The sequence below is a fragment of the Cyanistes caeruleus genome, chromosome 18 (genome assembly GCF_971803275.1).
Source record: "Cyanistes caeruleus chromosome 18, bCyaCae1.hap1.1, whole genome shotgun sequence".
NCBI classification, from domain to species: Eukaryota; Metazoa; Chordata; class Aves; order Passeriformes; family Paridae; genus Cyanistes; species Cyanistes caeruleus.
The window spans coordinates 3,452,185-3,464,357 of NC_141718.1; the positions used below are offsets into that span (position 1 = coordinate 3,452,185).

At 51.1% G+C, this 12,173-nt stretch overlaps 1 protein-coding gene across 6 annotated transcripts in view; it reads left to right on the forward strand.

The window, feature by feature from the left end:
- CUX2 (cut like homeobox 2) overlaps nt 1-12,173 on the forward strand; it is a 60,944-nt gene that overhangs the window by 35,151 nt on the left and 13,620 nt on the right. For 3 of the 6 annotated variants that reach the window (XM_086855969.1, XM_086855968.1, XM_086855970.1), the window contains exon 2: nt 9,756-10,238. In XM_086855969.1, coding sequence (XP_086712095.1) covers nt 10,079-10,238 — 160 coding nt within the window. In that variant the 5' untranslated portion in view covers nt 9,756-10,078. Of the gene's footprint in view, nt 1-9,755; nt 10,239-12,173 lie in introns of those variants that run through there. The other 3 variants (XM_086855971.1, XM_086855972.1, XM_086855973.1) reach the window with 2 other exon arrangements.

The following is a 12,173-nucleotide window of genomic DNA, read 5'->3' on the forward strand; positions in this document are numbered from 1 at the left end:
CCATTCAACTGCTTCTCCCTCGTCCTCCCCCCTCTGTGATTCATGTGGTGGCTGGAAGCAGATTCCTTTTGGCAGCGAGAGTCCCAGATATTTTATATTTACGCATCATTTTCTTCCCGGGATCTCAATTTTCCCCTTCTCTCATCTCCCTCTTTCTCCTTTCAGCTCCAGCCATGCTCAGATGGGGTCGTGGCTCTGGCTCCATCACCCACCATCCCCTCCCCACATGCTGCTGAGGGTGGGGGGTGCTGGACACATCCCCTCCTGTGGGAATGGGATGCTCAGAGGTGTTGGCATTGCTCCTTCTCAGCTGTATTTACTGCGGCGAGGAGCAAAGTCCACGTAGCTGTGGATGCAGTTTACAGGTAATTAAACTCAGCTTGGTGAGGATTTAAACATTAATATTGATGCTAAAGTTTTTAATAAAATATAGGGAAAGAGAGAAAGAGGTATTGATTCCTATAGGCTTTTTATTTTTTCTTTCCTCTGGCTTCGCTGTCACAGGGAATGTGCTGATGTGTTGGTGAGCGTGAAATGAGGGTGTCCTGTGCTGGCACGGGGCTGCAGATGGGGACAGATATGATTCCAGAAGGACAAATTGGGGAAAAACTTAGGAAAATGCATTTGGGGATGCATGGATTGATCCATGTGGTGAGGCTGAGCCAACCTTCCTGGGCACTCTCTGTGGTAGGCACAGGCTTGGGGACAGCATCCATTCCTTGGGAGCCTCCAAGGTTTCCATGTCTGCTTCTTCACTCCGGGTGCTGCTCCCCGTCATAGCTGGCTCAGGACACACCCCCTGTGACCAGGCCACTGTCTGTGTGTCTGGGCTCATTCCAGCATCATTCCCATTCCCACCATAACCTTTGGGATCCCCAAAATCCCCCAGTCCCGTGGTGCCACCGTGGTCACCCGACCCCTCCGCAGCCATTCCTGTGCTGCACCAGAGGCCGTTAAAAAGATGCTGACGGCCGTTTTTCACTCCCTGCTTCTCTGTATACACACAGGACCCGGCTTTATCTGCTTTCTCGCCAATATTTTTTTATATAACAGTGAAATATTTATATTGTCCAATAAAAGGCAGTAACTTGCAATCTCGCTCAAATTCATCGGAGACCGGGAGCTTCGTTGTCTGAATTTTCCACCCGGCAGTGACCCCTGGTAATTGGCTCCATACATCTTTGGCATCAGGGATTTACATACAGGGAAGGGGGTGATGGATGGCTGGGGTCACCCCGCTGCCCTGTGGCCTGGCTGGCAGGGGAGGCTGCTGGCTCCCTGTCCCTGGTGTCCTGCCCCACATCCCGTCACGGCACAGCCGGGTGGGTTTTGGTGCTGCCAGGGAGGAAAGAGATTAATCCCTCATGATTCAGGCACCTGCTGCTAAAATCCCCACGGTGCTGGGGTGCAAGGCTGGTTTCGTGGGAGTTTTGAGGTTTTGCTGGGGCATGAAAATGGAGCAAACTGCAGGTCCTGCAGGCCAGGACCAGCTGCTGATCCTGGGGGAGGCAGCTCCTTCCATCACAAACCAAATTTGCCCCAAAAGTGCCCATTTTGGGAGCGGGACAGGAGGGTTGGGGACAGGATTGAATCGCCAGCAGCCGGAGCTTGGGGCACAGCTGAGCCCCAGGCAGGCACCTCCTGAACTCAGCCAGCAGCACCTCGGCCCCCAATTTATCAAAAAGCAATTAATGGCCACCCCCTGCCCAGGTTTTACGGTGTCTGTCTCTTCCCCCGACTGCAGGGCAGTAATTAGCATCTGTCTAATGAGGTTTCCATAGCGGGAATACATCCTCTCACCATATCTCCCCACCAGACAAAGCCTTTGCCACAGTTTATGGTGCCAACCTAATTTTTTTCCCAGCTATTTTCACCATGGAAGAAGCTGGATAAGAACCAGGACATCCCCTGGGCTGTGAAATTTACCAGGCAGCACCCAAGAGGTCTCTTCCCACCGCATCCACCCCATCATTTTTATTCGATTTTATTTTTTTTTTCCCCTGCATTCCACCAAAATTAAAAAGCCATCTATATCTTAAAAACCTTATTTATGAACACTTAAGTGTAAGTAAGTCATCGTTGGACGGCTTCCCTCCCCGCTGATGGATGGAATCTGGCACCGGGGTGGACCGGGAGGGAAATCTGGCAATACAATATGCTGTGCTTGACTATTTTGACACTCGGAGTGCGATGTTTTTTTTACAGTTACTGATGAGCTTATGGCACTGCTCCTTTTGGAGGAGCGAGGAGGAGGCTGGGGCTGAGAATATTGATTAGCCAGCTCCTGATTATCTCAACAACCCTCTCGGCTTGCCTTTTCTTTTGCGGGGAATACAGAATTCTTTCAATTATTCATGTGAACCCCCTCGTCGATACTGCCAGCGCGACACCGAGCAAAGCTGGTCCGGGGGAATTGTATTCCTCAAATTCAAACTCCAGCCCTTCTAAACCCCCTTTTATTTTATTTCCCCCTCCTATTTTTCTTGTTTTTGTCCACCTTTTGTTTTTGTTTTGTTCCAGAAGGAGCTTTGTGCCGTTGCTTCGGCGCTGGCGGGGTGGCGGGGGGAAAGCGCGGAGTCTCATAAACATTTAATCAAATTCAGTTGGGAATTTAGGAAAAAATGTACCTGAGGTTCAGGAGATTTGCTGTTAGGGAATTAACTCAGCAGGACAGCGGATTTCCCTCCCCAGCAACGAGATTTTTGGGTGCAGTAGATGGGAGTGACTAACAAAAGGGAAGTTAATTGGCCACAAAAGCAAATTTCAGCCCCCTAACCTTGAGGTTTGGGGATTTCTGGCTCTCACCACCTCTGTTGGGTGGGCAGAGCTGGGGGAAAGGGGTTTCTTGGGGGGGGTTGCAGCATCCTGCTGGATGCAGGATCCACCTGGATGCATCCCAGCAGCGCGGGAGGGAATTTTGGGTTTCGAGGCGTTTATAAAAAGCAAACGTTGAGCGTTGGGCGCGGAGCTGCTGGCACCCAGCTCGCAGCCCAGATGGGGGGAGATGGGCTGTTTGTTAAGAAAAAAATGAATTAAAAAAAGACGAGAAAGGCGGGGAAGGGGGGGGGAGAGGAAAAAAAAAGAGCAACTCTAAAATAGCTTTTCTTGGAGGCTGTGTGGGGAGGGGTGTTTCTACCAGCCTGGCTGGGTGGGAGGGAAAACTGGCAGCGTTATAGGGGATGCTCAGAGGAGAGCTGGGCAACGGGGGCAGGACCTGCCCTCGCCACCCACGGTCCTGGGGATGATCCCAGGCCTTTCCCACCCTCTTGGCTCTTGGAGGGTTGGAATAGGGAGCCACAGACTGGACAGAGCTTCCAGGCAGGGCAAGGAGCCACCAGTGCTGGGAGGTGCCAGAAGAGGGGTCAAGATGTGTCTGGGTGTGGCCAGGAGATGCCATGGCCAGGAAATGTCTGGATGTGACCGGGAAGTGCTGTAGTGTGGCCAGGAGGGGCTGTGGCACCGCCAGGATCCCCTGGATGAGGTTTCAGTGGGGGATCTGAGGAGGAGCAGAGCCACTGGGATGGGACAACATGGTCCCAGCCCATCATTCTGCCGGGGAAAACTTCTCCATCCTACCCCAGGTGCTCCACATCCACGTGAACCTCAGCTTGGGTCCCCCAGCACCAGCAAGAGTCTCCTGGCACTTTAGGACACCTCTTTTCTCCTTGGTAATTCAGTGTTTTCTTCAGGGGCTGCTTCCCCCGCTCCTCTAATGTGCTTGGATGGAAACCCCTGGAGAGCTGCTGGTATTCCGAGCTCGCCAGCAGCGATGCATTAGGATCTGTCATCTGCTGAGCATTACCTGGTTTTAAATCTGTCTCTTTGGAGCTACGGAGCTGCATAGGAAAATATTAAAGTAAACAATAAGTGGATTTACACAAATGTGACTGATTTCCATATTTTTCATCACTTCATTTTATTACCGGGTTTACGGATATGCTCATTTATTTATAGGGCAATCCAGTATTGATTCATTCCGATGCACTGTGCATAAACACATAAAAGAGAGTGATAACAATAGGAATACATTTTCAGTCTTTTAAATACTGCATTTTTTCCAATAGTCTTCATTAGATCCGCTCCAGGAGTATGAGCAATGTCCTTCGGGAAGCCCAGCCGGCCCCTCCGCCCAAGTGGCTCCGGATTTATGGGGGTGTCAGGGAGAACAGGATGCCATTCCCAGGGCAGCAGCTGCTGCTTCCCCAGCCCTGCCACCTTCCCTCCCACCAGGTAGTTTTTCCACAGGAGGTCTGGGGGGATTTTATCCCAAAAGGTGGATTCTGCTCTCTTGAGGTTGGGTTTCTGGGATGCTTTTTTTTTGCCAGGAGGTGCAGGGTGGGCACCAGTGAGGTGCTGGTGCTCCTGGAGCCAGGCTTAAGGGGGATCAAAACTCTGTTCTTCCCCTTTTTCCCCTTTTCTCCCTCTTTTCCCTTCCCTTTTTTCCTTCCCTTTTCCCACTTCTTTTTTCCTTTTCATTTTTCCCCTTCATTTTAATCATTCTCTATTTTCCTTCTCTTTTCAATTACTTTTCCTTTTTCTTCATCTTTTTCTTATCTTCTCTCTTTTATCTTTCTGCTTTTTCCTCTTTTCTGTTTTTTCTCTTTTACTTTTCACCCCTCTGTCCCTTGTTTCCTCTATTTCCCCTTTTCCCTTTTTCTCCCTTTCCTCCTTTTTTCCCTTTCCCCCCTCTTTTTTTCCCTCTTTTTTCCTCCTTTTTTTTCCTCTTTCTCCCTCTTTTTCAAATTTTTTGAAAACCTGCACCACTCCCATCCCATTATTTCCCCCTCAAACCCCACTTTTCCTCTCTTCCCATGAATATTAACCAGGAAGAGCCAAGTGCTCCATCACCTGCCTCACGGGAAGGAGCCCGTAAACTCGGGCTGATAGATGGCAAACATTCCCCCTCTGCTCCTTCCTCTAAATGGGAAGGAAAATAGGGGAAAAAAGATAATTTTTAAATATTAACCCAGAGGGATATGGATAGGCTTGTTGGGCCCTTTCTCTCTCCTATTCCTGAATACATCTCCTGAATATTTAGGCTCTTACATCATTTTTTTTTCCCTCGAGGAAGGAATAGCAGGACCAGGAGAAGAAATTATAACCTCAGAGGATAAACCCTGCTTTTATTTTTTTCCCCCCTCTTCAACTAAAGGGCAGCTCCTTTCTCTCCCCAAAAGCAGTTTAATGGCAACAGCTTGAGAGGGACAAAGTTTGAATATCCTTGTGCCGGAGAAAAGAGCAGAGCGAAAGCCCTGCTAATTACAAAAGTTGCTTTATGAAAGATAATTCAAAGCAATAATTTAGCAAACATAATCAAGTAGCGCAGATGGGGATTTTGATGAATAGTTTGCAACATGCAATTAGCAGCTCTTGCAGTTACATATCATTAACCCTCAGAGCACAAAAATTATTTTCTCATTATTAGATGAAAAGGTAAAATTAAGCTGACTAGACAGTAAAGGAACAAACTACAATTAATTACCTTCATTTATTACAGTCATTATTTTAAACTTATTTTTTTTTACTCTGATAGATAGATGAAAACATCTAAATTAAAAGTTTTGTTCTGCTAAGTGGGAGGTGAAACTTTGTGATGCTCGGGGTACGGGGCCAGCCTGGCTCCATCCCAGCTCCATCCCAAATCCAGGGATTGGTGGGAACCCCCTCATCACTCCCCACCATCCAAGGATGCAGAGCCTGAGCATCCCTGCCTGTATCCCACACCAACCTGGACCACTGCTGTCAGCCACATGGGGAATTTTGCCTATTTTTGCAGGAAAATACTTTTCCAAGGGCATAATTTTCCAGGAAAATATTTTTCGTGGGGAAATAATTACGGGGGGCTTGCAAGAAATCCAGCCTTGCTGAGAATTAACCTGCTCAGGCAACACCTTCTCCTGGTGATGGTCAGGAATCAGGCTGTTCCTCCTTGGGTTGGATGCTGAAAACTTTGATTTCGGGATTTGTGTTGGTGGCAGATGGTTCGGAGCTGCCAACTGTCAGCAAATGCACTAAAAAAATAAATTCAGGGAAAAAAAGAATGGAGGGGGAAAAAAAAAAAGATGAAGGAAAGAACCAGCTCGAACAGTCAGTGAAAAAAAAACATGGATTAAGTTATGATGGGGAGGGTGGATAAGCTTGAAATATTTTCCCCTGTTGTTGATGTGGGGGCTCAGCCCAAAAAATCTTGTGGTGCACAGGAAGGAAAGAGCTTGGGCACATTCTCCCTGAAAAAAAAAGGGGAAAAAATAACCTAATGAACTGAATATTCTCTGTCTCTGTTCTCAAGAACTTTGCCGAAACATGGTTGAACTTGTCAGGCAATATTACAACAAAATTAAGAACCAGCAGCAATTTTCCCTCATTCGGGATCCCGCTCTTTATAAAGTAAATTATTAATGCATTTTTTTCCTCCGTTAAGCAGTTATTTGCAGCAGTCTTGGTGTATTTCTCATTAGAAATAACATCATCTAAAGAACTTATATTGATTCTTCTTTCCCCCCCCTTTTCTTTTTTTTAATCTCCGAATCATGGACGTGAACAACATATTTCTGTGATGTTCCCTTTAACTAGAATTCTCAGGCTTTATTTTTATATTATTGATCTTTTTGACACGAATTGCTTTTTGGCCTTGTGAAAATCTTGGGAGCTGCTCCCGCCTTTGGAGGAGTTTGGGGGGAGGGGGTTGTGCTGCGGGGTCGGGGTGGGAGTGATGGGTTTGGGGGGACGTGCAGTGGGTTTTTGGGGGGTTGTGATGGGTCTGTGGATGTGTGTGAGGGGTTTGTGTGTGTCTCAGATGGATCTGAGGGGGTGTGGGATGGATCTGTGGGTGCACAAGGGCTCTGTGCATGCGTGTGGTGGATTTAAGGAGGCACCGAAGGACCCCAACACGTGTCTGGTTCCTCGTGGTGGTCCAGCCCCATCACCCAGAGCTCTCCCAGGACAGTGTCTCCTTCCCAATCTCCCCCTCCTTCACCACCCTCTCTCTCCCCCACAACTTCTTTACACATCAGCACAAAAAAAAAAAAAAAAACACCACACACCCAAGGAAAATAGCTTGAATTAATTTTTTCCATCACTTTTCTTCAACATTTGGGGTCTCTGCTGCCGCTTTCTCCCCCCAACAGCTGTTCCTCCAGGCTGAAAGAAGAGCTCATTTGTGGTTTACTGCCACCAGTATTTAGATGGAAATAACCCACTACTTATCCTGCACTTGATCTCGTGGATGTAAGAATAAACTCTCCGCCGGTGCGATGCAAATCCCGCGCCTCTGGAGCGGGGATGCTCAGACGCTCCGACCGCGCCGGGAGGAGAACCGGCTGCGCCGGGGGAGTTTTACCATTTTGTCAGTCAATTATAATAATATTTCTGCTTCCAAATGTTTAAAAAGTTGGCTTCGGAAGGTATAATCATGGCACAGAGGCCAGCCTGACAATAGTAATTAATTAGGCTATTACGCATTCTGCAGTGATAATTGCTTTGCTGGAAAGTCACCAGCCATGAAAAGGACCCGGCGCGTAAATGTAATTTATCAGACGGCGGCGATCCCGTGCCGCTGCCGCGGCTCACCTTGAGCCCACGGGTGCTGGGGAGGGAGATGGAAAGGGAAAAAAATGGGAATTAGGAGTACCTGGATGTTTAATGCAGAGGCAGAACTCGCTCAGAGCCGGCGCTGAGAGCTCTGCAGGTGGGCAGCGGGTTTGTGTCGCTGATGGGCATCGCGGTGATGGGGAGAACGGGGATGATGCCATCCTGATCCCACTGAACCAGGGACATTCAGCTCCTCCATTTTTAGCCACTTTCTCCTCTTTTTAGCATGTTTTCTGATGTTGCCTTCTTGGATGTGGATGCAGGGTTTGGTTCTGCCTCAAGAAAGTGAGGATTTATGTGTTTTAATTATAAGATCTTGATTTTAGGGCTGGTGTGGGCTTTTCCCAGGTATTTATTCAGCTTGGTGTGAGGAATTACAGCAGTTTCAGTGTTGGGTGAGCCATCCCCTCAGAGCTGCTCCAGCAGGAATCTCCTCTGGCATTTGAGTAAATTATCCCCCATTCAGAAAAGATCACTGAAAATGTTAAATATCTTTTTTCTACTGACATTTCCTAGAAGTTTAGTGGGACTCTGGGAGAGCCAAGTGGGTCACCTGGCTCACCATCCTGCCAGTTGCCCACACTGGTGGTGCCCTGGCAATGAAAACCAGCTTGATTTGGAGTCTGGGCCAGATCTTTGCCCCTGGAGTGGGTTAGGGATGCACAGAGCCCGGCATGGGTGATGGAGAGGGAATGGAGAACATTTGGGCTGCTGGATCCTTGCTCTGCACCCTTTGGTTGATGCCAGCTCAGGGGAGATGAAGCTCTAGGGCAGGTCCAGGCATCCCCATGGCCCCGTGTCTGCTCCTGCTCCTCTCCTGTGCATTCCAAAGGGTTTGGGAATGGGACTGATGCCATGAGCAGCCCAGCACTGCTGTGTCCCCACATCCCTGCAGATCAGGGCTCACCCCACTGGCAGATTCAGCGGGCACAGCGCTGTCCTGCTCCAGCACACGGGCAGTGCCAGCTCCTGGCTGCCTCCTCCCTCCTTTTCCCTCTTCACTATTATTATTTTAAAGCACCCTGAAGCCAAGCATTTTCGCAGAACGCTGAAGAAAAGCCCCCAAATTCCTCCTCTGCTGGAACCGCAGTGCTGAGAAAGTAGGTTTGTGTACGAGCCGCTATAAAAAGCCTGGCTTATACAATTTTAACAATAGAAAAATGATCTTTGTGCTCCAGTGCCTGCGAGCTCCGGAGGAGAAGGCGGCTTGCTCAGGTGGCTGCTGGATTACAAATGAGCCGTTTGCTTTGGGTTGGAATGACAAGCGACGGCAATCCGGGCTGCCGGGGTGAGCCAGGAGCTCTGCTGGCACAGAGGAGGGAAAAACGCTCCTGCGTGGGAGCTGCCACCAGACTGAGGCCCAAAGTTCAGGCTTGGTTCCATAATTAGCCCATCGGTGGCTTAAGAGCAATTTAATTGATTATTTCCCTGTCACAACAGCGTGTCTGCTGGGTGGGCACCTTTTCCTCCATCGCTGGCTGGTGTGAGTGCCCAGTCTGGCTCTAGCTGGAGGTTTTCCTGCTGGGAATGGGTCACTTCCATCCCTGATGCCTGTGCCCTCGTGTCCCTCTGGTGCCCCATCCAGGTGGGGCTGGATGGGAGGGGTTACCAAGGGGACCTGGTGGGCAGCAGCCCCTGCCCCGAGGTGTCACTGTGTCTTGAAAAATAAAAGGGATTAAATGATTAATGCTCATGAATGTTGGATGGGAACACGCAGCAGATGAATGTTGGGTTATTGGGATGGGGCTGGTGTGTCACCAGCACTCCAGTACCCCAACAGCCAAGGGGGACAGGGACAGGAGGACATGTTCCAGTCCTGGTGTGAGCATCACTTCCACCCCCAGCACCATCCTGGGAGGGCAGCTGGGGAAGGCCGTGCGCCCGATCCGGCCCGGCAGGCACAACAACGGGCAGGCTTCTTTATTTCTTATTTAAGCGCCGACATTAAATTATAATTTTCATTTACTCAGAGCACATCAATGATTTAGGGCGATGTGACATGGCAGCGGCGCGAGGAGTTTAGCCAAAGGCAGCGAGCGGCTGCGCGGGGCACGGAGCCGTGCTGGGGGGACCCGTGTGCCGGCTTTGGTGGCACCGATCCCGCTGGCTCGGCCTGTTCCTTCCTCCCAAGCCCACCCCTGACCCCTTTATCCCTCTCCCCGCAGGTGATTGCACTTAGTAAGAGAAGCAAGGAGGCTGAGACGGCTTTCCTGAGCGTTTACAAGCAATTGCTCGAAGCTCCAGGTAAGCAGCGCGGTGGCGACCTGGCTGCCTAACGAGTCGCGTGCCGGTGCCCAGAGGAGCCAGCGAGGACCGCGGCGTCATCCCCGGCACGGCTGGCACCATCCCTGGCACTGCTGGCACCATCCCTGGCACTGCTGGCACCATCCCTGGCACTGCTGGCACCATCCCTGGCACGGCTGGCACCGTCCCCGGCACGGCTGGCACCGTCCCCGGCACGGCTGGCGTCGCCGACCGCAGCCGGCGCATGGTGCTCTGGAGATCCCAGCCGAAGAGAGGAGAGGAAGCAGCTTTTGCCATCGCTGTGTTTCAGCCCCTGAGCCAAATGCATCTTGACATTAGGAAAGGAATACATTTGCTCAGCCCGTGTAGTAACACTGCGGCTATTCCCACTTGTCTGTTTGACGGTAAGTTGACCGAAACGGCCGAGCGCCTGCTCGCGGCACGAGCCGTGGGGACATCCTTCTTCTGTCATCCGCGCCGTCCTGGGAGGGGGAAACCGAGGCACGGGGCAGCCCTGAGGTTTGTGTTGGCAGAGCTGGTCCTAGTGAGAGGTTTAGAGCCCCCTCCCGCTGCTCCCCACTTCTGGGGGTTCATGTGCGCCAGGCACGGAGCTGCCCCCAGCACGTCGGGGACTGGGAGCTGCAAACGGCTGAAGATGCACGGAAAGGCTCCTGCAGGGCCACTAATTCATTTTCCAGACATTTAGGAATAACAAAATGTTTTAATGATTTCTTTGGGGAATTAGGGAGACATATTTTTGTCCTCATTAAATTTTCTCCTGTGCTACGAGAACCAAATGTCAGCTCGGTTTCCAGAACCCAGTTATCTTCCCTCCCCACCTCCCCACGCTCACCCGCCGGCTCCTCCCGCCTGCACATGGATGCACACACATGCACGCCCCAAAACTGCTTCCCTGTGCTCTCTGCACTCCTCCTTCTCTTCTCCTCTCTCTGTTTCTCCACAGCATCATCTCTTTCTCCCCTCCTGCTCCCCAAATCCTCCCTCCCGCGGTTCGTCCCCGTCTGTTCCGTGTCCACATGTCTCTCGACAGGCGAACTCTTTGTGGAATACTTTCCAAGCACCACATAAGTCCTGATTCGACATTTTTTGCTTTGAATGGCTGCTGTCAACACAAATCTCTGGCAGAGACTGTAACGGAGCCTGATTGCTCAGCAAGTATTTTGATAAGTGAGCTGGCTGTGTGTCTGTAATTACGGGAGAAAACCGTAAATCTTTTGGATATTGTTCACACAGATGTGGCGTGAAGGGAAGGGGGGGAAGCAGTAAAATGTGTTAAAAGCATAATTAATGTCATTGTTGTTGGGGATGATTTGATTTAAGGCTGACTTTGACTCGTGGAGGGATTGGTAGGGTGCTGGTGGATGTGCTTGAGCAGGTTGGGATGGGGTGGCAGAGGAGAGGCCGTGGAGAGGTGACAATGCTAGGAGGTACTGTGGGTGTCCCGTGGGTGCCCCACAGGTGACCTGTGCTCCTCCTGGAGCCAGGCAGCAGCAACACGGAACGTGGGCTGGGTAGAATGGCCCTCCCACCGGGATTAGCTGGTGATCCCCAGGGATGCAGGTGCTCCCTGGAGCTGTGTCTGCTCAGGAGAAGGTGAGGAGAGTTCAGAACTGCCCCCATCCCTGTTGGTGAGCACCCAAAGGAGGGCCATGGAGATGGTGAAGGCTCTGGAGGAGGAGCCATGTGAGGAGCAGCTGGGGGCACTTGGTTTGTTCAGCCTGGAGGAGACTGAGGGGAGCCCTCATCCCAGTCCACAGCATCCTCACGAGGGGCAGCGCAGGGGCAGCTCTGATCTGTGCTCTCTGTGACAGGGACAGGGCCCAGGGAATGCCTGGAGCTGTGTCAGGGGGGTTTAGGTTGAAGGTCAGGGAAAGGTTCAGCCCCCAGAGGGTGATGGCACTGCCCAGGCTCCTCAGGGAATGGGCACAGCCCCGAGGCTGCCAGAGCTCCAGGAGACTTTGGACACCCACAGGGCGGGATTGCTGGGCTTGCCTGTGCAGGGCCAGGGGTTGGACTCCTGGATCCTTGTGGTCCCTTCCAGCTCAGGATAGTTCAAGGTTCTGTGCTCCTGCTGCAGCACAGCCGGTGCCACTAAAGGATGGCCAATGACGCCAGCTAGTGGTGGCACTTATACATGTATTTATTTATAATTAATATATTGAAATGTCCCTCTAGTGGGTGATGGAGTGATAGGTCAGGGTGCCAGGGCAGGGACACCCTGTTCCCCAGGGGAGCTGGGATTGTGGGTGATGCTGCACCACGGCCCCAGAGCGTGCCGTGCCCTCGGGTCCCGGTCAGGCACACGCGTCCCTCACGTC